The sequence below is a fragment of the Corythoichthys intestinalis genome, chromosome 8 (assembly GCF_030265065.1).
Source record: "Corythoichthys intestinalis isolate RoL2023-P3 chromosome 8, ASM3026506v1, whole genome shotgun sequence".
NCBI classification, from domain to species: domain Eukaryota; kingdom Metazoa; phylum Chordata; class Actinopteri; order Syngnathiformes; family Syngnathidae; genus Corythoichthys; species Corythoichthys intestinalis.
In genome coordinates this window covers 18194122-18208279 of record NC_080402.1, presented here as the reverse complement: position 1 = coordinate 18208279, position 14158 = coordinate 18194122, and the positions used below count along the sequence as shown (strand labels likewise).

The 14158-nt window shown below is 38.2% G+C and overlaps 1 protein-coding gene across 1 annotated transcript in view; it reads right to left on the bottom strand.

Moving 5' to 3' along the window:
* cacna1hb (calcium channel, voltage-dependent, T type, alpha 1H subunit b) overlaps positions 1–14158 on the bottom strand; it is a 124237-nt gene that overhangs the window by 25914 nt on the left and 84165 nt on the right. Inside the window, exons 19-23 of the mRNA XM_057842802.1 lie at positions 12430–12614; positions 7210–7336; positions 3299–3424; positions 3122–3211; positions 179–371 (exon numbers count right to left, since the gene is read on the bottom strand). Of these exons, the coding sequence (XP_057698785.1) occupies positions 179–371; positions 3122–3211; positions 3299–3424; positions 7210–7336; positions 12430–12614 (721 nt within the window). The remainder of the gene's footprint in view (positions 1–178; positions 372–3121; positions 3212–3298; positions 3425–7209; positions 7337–12429; positions 12615–14158) is intronic.

Sequence of the window (14158 nt, the reverse complement as noted above, 5' to 3'; positions counted from 1 at the left end):
AGAAATAAGCATATTTATGTTTTGTTTTGTTTTTGTGGTGTGGGGGGCTGAAATGTATTCGTGGCATTTTTATTCATAACAATGGAGAAAGATGATTTGATATGGGTGTTTTGAGTTTTGAGAGTGGTCAGGACTGAAAGTTATTTAATTTCTTCCCGTTTAGTATAGTTGAACTCACTTCGCCTCCGCTTCTCCTGACGCTTGCGTCGTTTCTCCTCTCGGAGTCTGGCTTCTTCCTCCTCCTGCTGCTGTCGACACTTGTGGAAGTTCTCCACCACCACGCCCACGAACATGTTGAGCACGAAGAAACTGACGATGAGCAGGAAGGAGATGAAGAACAGAAGCATCCAGGGGTTGTTGTTGCGTATCGGCTGCCGGATAAAACAACGAGACAATGGAAGTCCCGAGTCAGCAGTGAAAGTGCCACAGCTGTCGCAGCACATCTATTTATCTGCGAGCTTCTCTTTTCTTCTTCCTCCTTTCTCCTGAAATACCCCCACTTTTTTTCCTTCTCTTTGAAACAAATAAGATCACACAACACCGTCAAATCTAACACACTGCAGTTACTTTTGTGTTAATAATTTACATTATTTTACCAGTGACTGCCCAGACAGGAAAAGTAGTGCACTACTCAATGAACATTCATATTATCGAAAAATGAAAAATTTCATAGATCACTATATACAAGTATTTTGTATTCATCTCATTAAATAATTTATTGATTTTGTATTCAGATTGTCACGCGGACTACAATCTTCTGAAAAATGACACCAAGCTTCGCTATTTCACAATTATACAAAAATAAAATATTCATTTACTTTATACTCCTGGCTACTCCTAGGTGACTAGTTGTCGTAGGCGACGCATAGCTTTCCACCTTTCCCCACATCTATATATTTTTTTTTATATTTTGCCAAAAACATACTGTAGAAGCTATTGTTTCTAAATATAAATAAATAGGAAATTATCCTTATAGCACTCGTTGGATTTTGTCCATACAGAAACACAAGCATATTAATATCATTCTCTTAAACAAATAGTCCTAGAATTCTGTTTGCCTCTTGGGCTTAATGACCACTTGATGGCACCATAGAGCAAATGGACCACCATGAAACTTTGAATTAATTGGCTGCAAAGCTTCAAGAAGCAAGAAGGTTCTTTTGGCCATCACTGCTCAATTTAATATCTCACTTCCCTTAGGAGAGACAACCTCTGCTGCCACCTGCTGTCAACACTGTTGTCATACGACATGCCTCATGCCTCCCAGCATGCATTGCAGCACTACGATCTAATTAACATTTAAACTTCGTGTTCTCTGCAAATTATTTTTTAATTTTTTTTTTTCCCTATTTACGTTATTTAGTTTGTTGTTATGTGATAATTTTAGTTTTGTTTTGAAACACCTGCCATTATTTCTCCATTTTCGTTAAATGGATCTGCTTACATACTGTAAGCGTGGGCTGTTCCACCCTACCTCATACATACCACAAAATAGTAGGTGACTACAGTTATCCCTCCCTACTTCGCGCTTCAAACTTTGCGCCCTCAGTCCATTTTTTTCCCCCCAATTAAAAAAATTAAATAAAGAAATGCAGTATTTTATAGAGCTGTCTCTCACTCTTGCTCTTGACGCTTTTCTTGGTCAGGCTGCACACTGGGGTTGCTTTTTAAAGTTAACGATGATTGATAGACCTTAAGGTTTTATCTTGGCAGAGACACTTGAAACCCGAAACTTCATAGCGCCGCATGCGTCAATCATTGTTTAACTCGTTAAACAGTTGCTGTGGCAACTCGTGTGTAAGTGAGCAGCTTGAGCGGATTGGAGTTGACTCACTCAATGAAGCATTTAAACAAGAGAAGCATTTTTCTTCTTTATTCTTGTTTAAAAATAAAAATAATTCAGTGGGACAGCGACATGTTTAAAACTGATCAGAATTATTACATTTGAAAAAATATATATATACTGTATATACACAAAGGTTTTTTTCTAAATTATACTTTGGGGAAAAAACTGTCAAAAAAACATGTCTTGTATGTATCTCTTTCCAATGCTAAATCTGAATAAATACATTCTAATTCTATAATACTAATACATTCTATAATACTTCGCAGTTTTTCACTTATCGCGGCACGTTCTGGTCCCCATTAACCGAAAGGAGGGCTCACTGTAATACAATTCAGGTTGAAAACGGCAAATATTTTTTATATGTAGCCTATTTAAATGTACATTTTATGTTAGAAAACATTCTGGAAACGTAGTGTGAGAATTTGTTTCAGGGTATTTCTTTTCCCCCCAAAGCCCGCTACTAGATGGCGCACTAGGCAACCACCTAGCTAGCCTATGCCCTGGGCCAATCCTGTTAAAGTCAATCAGACGAGGACGGTGACTTTTGGCGGTGAGGAAGCCGGCGGAATTGCCTCAAGGCGGTGAGGAGCGTTATAGAGGAAAAAACATCGAGCGAGAACCATAGGAGGAGGCCGACTTTTGACGGTGAACAAGCGGTGGAGGTGTCTCTCAGCTTGGTAAATGATGGAGAGCTTTATGGGAGGGGTGGTTAAAGTCGATCGTGGACAAGACGAGGAGAGACTTAACACCGGCGGAGGTGTCACGGCTAGCTAGACAACGAACAGTGGCGCGGGGGTGGAGGTTGCGAGGGAAAAAAAGTGGCAAAAGATAGGAACTGGTCAGAAAGTATTGCACTATACCACAGCAATTGCGCATGTACGCATAGATTTAAAACATGTATTATTTATATACTGTATCCAGGAAGTGGCAACCTCCAGGTGATTCAACGCTCTTTATATTTGCATATTTGAGCACAATATCACGTCAAAGAGTGCAAAATTTCAAATCCAAACATCTACAGCAGGATGCTCTTGTTCATCCGTTTCCTCCCACATCCAAAAATATGCATGCTAAGTTGATTGAAAACTCAAATTCTCCATATTTGTGACTGTGTGTGAGAATGGTTGTTTCTCTATGCAAGATGTGCCTTGCGATTGCCTGGCGACCAGCTCAGGGTGAACCCGACCTCTCGCCCAAAGCGACCCAAGATAGAAAAAGCCATGCAAAGAATGGATGGATGGATGGGTCTTTGATGTGTCTTTGACATGTTCATACCTGCTGGTCCACGCCGACCGCGTCCAAGCCGTCGTACATGATGCTGACCCAGCCGTCCTTGCATGACAGCACAAACAGAGACATCAGCGCCTGCAAGATGGACATTTACATCAGTGTTTGCGTGTGTCTTAGCAACATTTATGTGGTGGTGCATGGGTGCGTGTGTGTGTGTCACACCTGTCCTAGGTTGTCAAAGTTGTACTTCCTGCGAAGCCAGCGGTGTCCTGCATTCAAGCACTGAGTCTTGTTGCTGATGTTGGTCACGTTGTAACCCTCACAGTGGAAGAATTTGCCTTTAAATAACTGCACATGCCCACACAAAACAATTTACATATGTATCATCGTATCACAGCATAGGTAATTGGAACAACAATTTAGCATTTTTGTGGAGTCGCCCTTTAAAGGCCAGGGAGGCACAAAGCACACCTCACTGTAAGTGAGTAGAGCATTAGATTAAAAAAAATATATATTGGAATATCAATCGCTTGCGTGAGCTAGCTAGATTAAACTGAATGTTGAAATTAAATTAAAAAAACAATCAAATGTATTTTTCTGGAATACCTGGCTTACTAAAATTGTGACAACAATCGATGACATTTTTTCAGTGTTTTGTTTAATCTCAATACATAGGAATCATAGTGCACCAGTGATTGAATTGTATTATATTGTAATTGGAATGAATTCAGGGTTTCTCCCACATATTAAAGATTGTGGCGCATCGCCACATAAATATAAAAGCCACGACGCCTTCCAAATGAGATGTTTTTTTAAGATACATTCTAATTTATAATTTGTATAATTTAACAATACGTCTAAATGAATATCTATAGCTCATTATTTGCACACTATTTCCCAGAGGTCATCTGAAATAGCATGACAAATACAAATTGTTCCTTTACACGCTTTATTTTGAAAATCACATTGGTTCTCCTGTTGCAAGGGGGGTCGGGAGAAAAATCAATAGAAAGGTACTTCAAGTTAATGAATGTAATTCTAGTATAAACCTGTGAAAACGACCTTAATATCGACATTGACATGACGTTTAGGTTCTTTTTGGCACGTTTTATCCGAATCGTCACGTCCTAGCATAGCAATTGTTTGTTGCTAATGTCACTGGTAATAATTTCAAATGAGTATTTTGAAATATTTAGAAAAGATTTAAGTTGTCAATGGACAAGGCTTCGTTAACAGAAAGACTATTATTGTTGTGGTAATGTAGTTCTATTAGGGCCAAATAAAGAAAAAACAAAAAAGATGTAAGTCGAACGATTGCTACGAGGAAAAACAGTCGTATTATTAAAGAGGGGTAATGTAGCTGTAATCAGCTATGCATTTTACGTACATGTACCGCAGCCGAGAGCTACGACAAAGCATTAGTATAAATCCTTCTATTGCTTATAATTTGATGTAGACGAGGCAAAATATTATGGATTTCCTTATTTGTTGAACTGATTCTAAAACACAAGATGCTTTCAATATTGTTGAGTTTAATGGAGGCGGCAACGCGCTACGTGAAGTACGTAGCTGCTTATTAGGCTACATAAGCCCTACGTAATAATACAATTTTTATTCTGATACTGTTAGGGCCTCTACTCCTCCCTCCTGAATTCTCAACTGCCTCCGGCAGGTGTGCATGTTTTATCCTAATTACAGGTTGGAGGTCAGACGGGTGGAGCGGCCACAGGTGCAGGCTATCGTCATCAGCAGCCTTTAAAAGCCAGTGGACGCCTCACCTCGTCGCCAGATCAACTCGTCTAGTTCTGCTGTCAGTTGTATCCCGCCTTTCTTTCATTTTGTCTACTATTTTTGGCTCACGATTTTTGCTTCTGTCCCAGGACCTGTTTGTGCACGCCCCTTGTCGGATCTCCACGCCTGATTTCCCCCCCGAGCTTTTCCTGCCTCATGTCGGCCTGGATCTCGCCAGCAACGCCCGAACAATAATCAAAAAAACATTTTGGTTTTTACAGCCTGTCATCCCGTTGTCTGCTTTGGGGTCCTCTCCCATCCACGAACCCTAACAGATACTATTAATTCGACATTCATTTTCGTAGTAATAGTTCGACTTTTTTTCTCTCGCCTTATCTACACCAAATTATTATCAATAGAATGATTTATGCTAATGCTTCGTCATAGCCCCCAACTAAGGTACATGTACGTAAAGTGCGTAGCGGTTTACAGCTACATTACCCCTACATAATAATACTTTTTTTTTCGCCTATTGTAACAAATATAATCTCGTAGTCCTTTTATTCATATATTTTTTTATTTGGCCCCAATACTCCATCGTGAATGTAGCCCGTCACATTTCGAAATATTTCATTAGCCTGCTAATTAAATAATCTTTGTTATGGTTCTTCTTGGGGGAAAAAATGTTGTTAAAAAAAAAAAAAAATTCTCATAAGTCATGATATGAAGCAATTTTGCCGCGGCACAACATGTAGGGCTGTCCTACTTTCGATGCAGCCCACCGCCACAAGTTCAAAACAATCCTAGGGAAAACCATGGAATCATATCAGAATTTAAGTAAATGGAGTAAATTTAGCAACACTTTGAGAGAATAATATCATGAGAAAAAAATGATTAAAGTTATATAGGAACAGAAGAGAATCCTATCATAAGTAGGCTGAAATCAAATAGATATGTATTGTATTTAGCTTGAATGATACTGATTTATATTGTAATTTGAGTGAATTACATTAGAAATGGAATGAAATCAACTCATTTCCTGTAATAATTAAAAAGAATCATATCATGAATAGAATCAATCCATCGTATCAATTTGTCTTGCTATTTACTTATTATACGGATTTATATATCTATAGGAACGAATCCCATTGGTGTTTAAGGTAGTTGAACACTATCAAGTTGTAATTAGTGTCAATATCATCCAAATTGGATTTTTGGGCAATTTCTTTGTTTGATTTTTTTTTTTGTTGTTGTTGTTGTTGATTGAAGCAACTTTTTGGGGGATTGAATGATTTAGACACAAATGTAACACAAAAAGCATTGCTAAAATCAAAACCTTTTTAATGAAAAATTAAGTGTTCAAATGGAAATATTTGAGTCTCAAATATTTTTTCGCATTTAAAAGCTTTTTTTCTATGATTGAATTTTTCTTTTTTTTTTGATTGAAGTGATTTTTATTTTGATGTTTCATTTTTTGTTTGAAGAAATTTATTTTTTGATTGAATAATAAAGACACAAATGTCCTGGCCAAAATGTGGTCCAAACGCAAAACAACATGTCTTCAATCAAAAAAGAAAAAATCAAAGAAAAATAGCTTTCAAATACATTTTTGAGTTTTAAATTTATTTTTGCATTCAAACACATTTTTTCTTTATTGAAGTAACTTTTTTTTCATTGAAAATAAATATTTTGATTGAAGCAACTTTTTTTTTTCGATTGATTGAAGCAACTTTTATTTTGGCTCAAAGAATGAATACCCCAATCTACCTCCATATGGCTCCGCACAGGGGATACAATTTTTGACTGGGGTAACTACATTGGCACAACACCGGCGGGCGTACCATATTCACTGGATGACGATCTTGGCGAAAAGTATAGCTGTCCTAAGCGGCCTGATTTAGAATTCCCTTCAAGAATGATGGGAAACAAAAAAAAAAAAACGTTCATTTTCAACTTATTATTATTTAACTTATATTACTTATTCTTGTAAGTTAATTTTATTGCTGACACTGCGTTTTGGGGTCATCAACATGTTGTGCGCCCCCCCTGCCCCAAAAGTCAAACTCCGCCTATGCTTGTGATCTGTGTCAATCACATCATAATTGAAAAAGTTTATAATTAAATCCGTTATTTAAACCAACAAATGACATGATCGAAAACCTGGATGACGCTTCCTCATTAATAAATAACACTGGTATTGGTGGCTTTATTGGGAAAGATTTAAAAAAACTCACGATATCGCACACTACTAGAATGAGAAGCTTCATCAGCAGTCCATTTGCATTTTACCATTATTTCCATTCCATTTGTAATTCTACACCTCATTTATCTTAAAACAATCAGTATCGTACAGCGGGGTGAACACACAAAAACATGCATATTTATGTTTGCGCAGTAATTACCTGAACCCCCAGGATCCCAAACACGATGAAAAAAGCACAGCAGATGAGCACGATGTTCCCGATTGGTCTAAGTGACGTTATGAGGGTTTCCACCACTAGTTTTAGACCTGGAGCACGACTGATCACTCTGAAAACCAAACAGAAACACTTAGCTATACAAAGGTCAACATTTGGTGGCCATCCAATTCAAATGATGACGCACGCCAAGCTCGGACTGCAAATTCTCATCATTAGAGGGTTAATAACAAGGAATAAATCAACGGAGACATGTCATATTAGGCAGGAAAACAAATTATTTCACCGACCTAAATTTGTCTGGTCGGAGGTGGCATTCGATAGGACCAGATAAGATATGATAAGATCATCTTTATACTGAAACCCACAACAGGAAAATGTGCATCATTTCAATACTGGATACAGGAAATGAAAAAATAGCATGCAAGGAGGAAAAGCGCATCAAAGGACCGATATGCGTCAATAAAATGTACAGAGGCAAAAAAAAAAAAACTATTTCTGAAACTCCTCAAATTGTGCAAGTGTGATACGTCTGGTTAAAGTTTATGTTGGATCATAGAGTCCACCCTCAGTTGACGAGACTCTCACAGACTTCCCATAGGGGGCCGACCCATAGAGCGTTGAGGTGGCTTTCACTATTCACTGTCATCAACACAAACACAAGCTGCCTTCCAACGCCGGATTTAGGTATAAATAGGACGAAGGTTTTACTGCATACAAGCAGGCAGTAGTGTCTCAAGAGTTTTGGTTGAGGATTCAAGGTAATTATTATATTGTTCGCACCATGCATGCACATTGAAACGTTGTGAATAAAATGAAATGAATGGAAAAAATTAGCCTAACTTAAATATTGAAAATTACTGAAATACTGAAAATATTTACATAATATGAATGATAACTGCCCGTTTTTTTTTTTTTTTTTTTTTGCTTTTAACCAAGAGTCTAGACTGTTTCACGTTCATATCTACAAGAATTCTGCATTTTAAGCATTTATTTGCAAACATTTTCAACTTAAAAAGCTCTTTCTTCCGTGACGGCCGCCATGTTGGATTAAACAATACCGTAACTTTGGCTTGAAATATTTACGTAAAATGATTTATAACTGCGCGTTTTTTGCTTTTAACCAGGAATCTAGACTGTTTTACGTTCATATCTATAGAACTCCGCGATTTAAGCATTTATTTTCAAGAATTTTCAACTTAAAAAGCTCTTTGTTTCGTGACAGACGCCATGTTAGATTGAACAATACCGTAACTTTGGCTTGAAATAGTTACGTAAAATGAACGATAACTGCCCTTTTTTTTTTTTCGCTTTTAATCAAATATCTAGACTGTTCACGTTCCTATCTATGAAAATTCCGCGATTTAAGCATTTATTTGTAAGAATTTTCAACTTAAAAAGCTATTTCATCATGGGTAGACCTCAACCTGAGACAGAATGTGGAAAAAAAAAACAGAAAATCACATTGTTTGATTTTTAAAGAATTTATTTCCAAATTAGAGTGCAATGTAAGTATTTAGTCACCTACAAACAAGCAAGATTTCTGGCTGTCAAAGAGGTCTAACTTCTTCTAACGAGGTCTAACGAGGCTCCACTCATTACCTGTATTAATGGCACCTGTTTTAACTCATTTTGGGTATAAAAGACACCTGTCCACAACTTCAGGCAGTCACACTCCAAACTCCTCTATAGCCAAGACCAAAGAGCTGTCAAAGGACACCAGAGACAAAATTGTAGACCTGTACCAGGCTGGGAAGACAGAATCTGCAATACTGTAGGTAAAACACTTGGTGTAAAGAAATCAACTGTGGGAGCAATTATTAGAAAATGGAAGACATACAAGACCACTGATAATCTCCCTCGATCTGGGGCTCCATGCAAGATCTCACCCCGTGGCATCAAAATGACAACAAGAACGGTGAGAAAAAATCCCAGAACCATACGGGGGGTACCTAGTGAATGACCTACAGAGAGCTGGGACCACAGTAACAAAGGCTACTATCAGTAACACCAGGGACTCAAATCTTGCACTGCCAGACGTGTCCCACTGCTGAAGCCAGTACACGTCCAGGCCCGTCTACGGTTCGCTAGAGAGCATTTGGATGATACAGAAGAGGACTGGGAGAATGTGTTATGGTCAGATGAAACCAAAATAGAACTTTTTGGTAGAAACACAGGTTCTCGTGTTTGGAGGAGAAAGAATACTGAATTGCATCCGAAGAACACCATACCCACTGTGAAGCATGGGGGTGGAAACATCATGCTTTTTTCTGCAAAGGGACCAGGACAACTGATATGTGTAAAGAAAAGAATGAATGGGGCCATGTATCGAGAGATTTTGATTGAAAATCTCCTCCCATCAGCAAGGACATTTAAGACATGGCTGGATCTTTCAGCATGACAATGATCCCAAGCACACAGCCAGGGCAACAAAGGAGTGGCGTCGTAAGAAGCATTTCAAAGTCTTGGAGTGGCCTAGCCAGTCTCCAGATCTCAAACCCATAGAAATTCTGTGGAGGGAGTTGAAAGTCCATGTTGCCCAAGGACAGCCCCAAAACATCACTGCTCTAGAGGAGATCTGCATGGAGGAATGGGCCAAAATACCAGCAACAGTGTGTGAAAAGCTTGTGAAGAGTTACAGAAAACGTTTGGCCTTTGTTATTGCCAACAAAGGGTACATAACAAAGTATTGAGATGAACTTATGGTATTGACCAAATACTTATTTTCCACCATGATTTGCAAATAAATTCTTTAAAAATCAAACAATGTGATTTTCGGTTTTTTTTATTTATTTATTTTTTTTTCCGACATTCTGTCTCTCATGGTTGAGGTTTACCCATGTTGACAATTACAGGCCTCTCTAATATTTTCAAGTGGGAGAACTTGCACAATTAGTGGTTGACTAAATCCTTTTTTGCCCCACTGTATCTAGAAATTCCATGATTCAAGCATTTATTTGCAAAAAAGTTCTACTTAGAAAGCTCTTTGTTTTGTGACTGCCGCCATGTTTATCACTACACCATTTTATTATTGTACGTGGAGTACATCAGCTTGCATTGTGGTCCTATTTGGGTCGTGTCACTCATGTTAGATGTTCTGCGCCTCTCTCATACTCTCCAGAGTTCAGGATGTGTTTCAAGCTGGGCTGCACTCCATCTTGCTTGTTTGGAAACACATTGTAAGATTTGTTGTCTTATCTTGGCAAGAGAGAATATGCAATGTTGCTTTAGCCCTCAAAGGTCGTTAGCGTTAGCATTAACTTTAGCATAGCGAGCATCCTCCTAAACACGCAGACATATTTTCCTTTACATACATTTGTGGCTTCTAGGTCAGTTTAATGGAAAATAATGTACTGCTTTTCCTGCTGAATGTGTATTATAGTCATGAATTTGGCGTTGACCTTGTAGACGCTACAATATATGCTCGTCTGGGTATGATCACTTGAAATTGTTTGAAAACTTTATCTATTTTGGACTAAAGCTTTTGAATTTTACAGACATAAACATTTTTAGTGACTCTCGACTAAACTAGATGAAATTTGTATGAGATTTCGTCAACTAAAACTAGATGAAGAAAAACAAAAAAATCACTAAAATATGAATATTTTCATCCAAAACACTAAGAAAAATATTAAAACGTCAGCCAAAAACAACACTGGCTACGGCGTAGCTAACACATAGCGCTTAGGCAGACTACAAGTGGGAGGGAAAACGTATGTGGCAGCTTTTTAATGGAATCATTTTCAGAAATGTCGAAGAGGTTATGTATTCTAGGATGCAAAGGAGAGTTTTTCTCTCTTTTTACACATCCAAAGGACAACGCACTCCATCAGAAATGGCTGGACTCTGAAAACGATAGCCATGATGCAAAGACAAGTTTATATTAAGTCGTGTATTAAAAATATACAGTTTTCCCAAATTAACTTAAGGTAAAAATGTGCTTTAGAATGACACCATATGCCTGGAAAATAGGTGATATCCCCTTTCACAAGAGGAAATTTGCAGTGCAATCCATGTTAAGAAGATCCACAAAAAAGTCTCAAGAAGTCATACCTGAAAAAAAAACACTTGTAGTGTGCCATTGTGATTTTGAAATATACATTTTCTTTGAACTTTTTGCACCCAAAGCCAGTTTATTTAGCAAATTGAGCTTTGGCATAGGCGTACTCTATCTTCCGTTCTTGCACCCACAAAAAAGTATGAACAAACTATACATTGGGAAAAAAAGTCTGCTTTTTTTCCAATTTCAGTCCCTGAAGACACTTTTACTTATCAACATTAAACTTTGAAAACATAAATATCACACAAAAATATCTGATGGAATCATGCCCAACAAAAAACAGGAGGTCTGTCATTTTGATTTGAGGTCGTCATTTGAAAATTATGTCATCCAAAAACTTGCAACATTTAGTTTGATTGCTTACAAATTTTAAACGGTTTTCACCATTTGTCAATGCTTGTGCCCAGAGTCTGATGGCTCCCGACAAAACACAAATCTCAAATGACTCTATAATACTGTACTGCATATTCAGATTGAGCGCTCCATGCAGCACATCTCCCAACTTTTGCAGATGACAGGTGTGGGGGTGTTGGGGTCCGTTCATCGCAGCTCAGAGTTTTCATTTGAATTGCTATGTACTCTATGTGCAAAGAAAAACTTTTTGAAAGTTTCTCCTCCAGTTTTTGTGGACTTTTTATCACCTCAAGATAGAGTAGAATAGGACACAGTTACTGACTGAGTGGACTAGCAGATCCTGATCTAAAAATCATGCATGGTCCCCGTGACACTTTCTTTATGCATTTTGTAATGAGTTTGATGGGGGAACGTGCTGAGCCCAAAATTTTTCTACACTCATCAGAATCAGGTACTGTAACTGACAGTAAAGAACCAGGTCTTGGGCCACATCAATCTAATGGTTTACAACGGAGGCCCATTATGACTGTGAAACCATATAAATGTCATCTCTCATATTTCTTCTTACGCACAACAAATTGAAAGATAGCTACTTTTGAAATCAGAAGCCAGCGAAAACATTTTGTCAACAACAATTCAATTTGTTTCAAAAGGGGCATGCTAACACAAAATGCTTGCAGTAGCATAATCATTTGAAAAGAGATCATGTGCAGTGTTGGTATTTTAGCATGAAATATGATATTGATAAACATGATCGTGGGCTGCACAAAGACACTCTAACAGAATGGCACCTGAGCGGTCGCAGGGTACGCAACAGCCGCAGGACGCGCAGGATGCCCAGGATTCGATTTCCGCCTGCCGATGCCAGGGACACCAAGATGTCCACCAGGGACACAAACACCAGGACCCCATCAAGGACGTTCCAGCTACTCTGCAGGTACACACCCTTGCCAAAATACATTCCCATCGCCACCACCTACACACATACATATTGACACACACCAAACACACAACAGTCAGTAACATTTCAACAAATAGTGCTGTTGTGTGATTAGGGACCCCATAATGTGTCAACGCGAGGTCACCACATCACTAAAATATTGTGTCTGAATACATAATTCACACTAGCTATATCTGACTTTCGATTTCCCATGCAATAAATCCATCATTAATGCAATTTATATGCTTTATGACCCCCAAATGTGACAGATCGACAATACTGAGAAAACATGTTTACATACATTGGATGTGTAAATGTAATATTAACATGACAAGGAAACATGTTTAAAGAATAAATAAAATACCTAGGAAGTCCATGTAATTCATAACCCCCCCCCCAAATGTCACTGTCTAACCAGCTTCAGCACCAGGAAAACGTGAACATATTAACGTCTACTCTTTGCTGCAAATCAAGAGCATAGGTTTGCATAGAGACGGTTGGGACATAAAACACTACTAACTTTACAGGATGCTCAAATTGTCCCCACCAACCTTTAAGCAACCTTATTTGCACTATACTAGTATAATAACTTCAATTATATAAGTAATTTAGATTATCTTCTTAATAGTTTTTAGGATAGAATTGACTCTACCATTATTAAGTGAATAATTTTCATTATCTTCAGACTTACATTTACCCCTTTCCACTTGCTGAATGTGCCAGTCAATTTCCCCCCCGCCCCATAAAATGCATGTTTGATTGGCTGATGACTTGACCCCCCCCCCCACACACACACACACACATACACACATGCACAAACTCACAACCCCGACCGAAATACAACATGTCGACAACATGCCGACTCCTCCGCCCAATTTGAAGAGGAGGGATATTAGAAGTTTTTTTCGGCCAGCAGCAGCCACTATAAGTAATGTAAAAAGACATCAATGTTGTGGAGGTGGGGAAAACACCACAAATTTTGCTACTAAGAGTCCGACCAGCATCAGAGTTAGCATAACATTAAGCTGTGTGAATTTGCAAACTTGCAAAACTCGAGTAGGAAGCAGCTTAGAGAGAAGTGTCTTCCTGTATGTGTTTTCTATTGATAACGTTAATTAAACTTTGAGACATGTAGTGAACTGAGGTTTACCAACTTCTCCCCAATCTTCTTTTTATTTTATTTATGTGGTCTTAAACCAGCCCAAAGAAGCTTTAATTTTTTTTGTTGACTTGGGCTGTGCTTTTGGACAAAAACAGTTGTGATTTACCTGAAGGAAGGCTCCATATATATTTTTTTTTAAATTCCCTGACTTAGAGATTTTTTTTAGGTATAGTCAGTGTTGTTAATAACGGCGTTAGAGTATAACAGTGTTATTTTTTTCAGTAGTGAGTGATCTAATTAATTACTTTTCTCAACTTGGCAATGCGGTTACCGTTACTGAAGATGTGAAGGCATGCGTTACTACGCGTTACTACGTTAGTTGAATGACGCGAGAAAAGTCTGAGAGGCACGGACTCACTGAGATGAGAGAGCAGAGCAGGAGTGGGGAGGAGGGAAGGGAGTTGTGACGCTTTGCAAA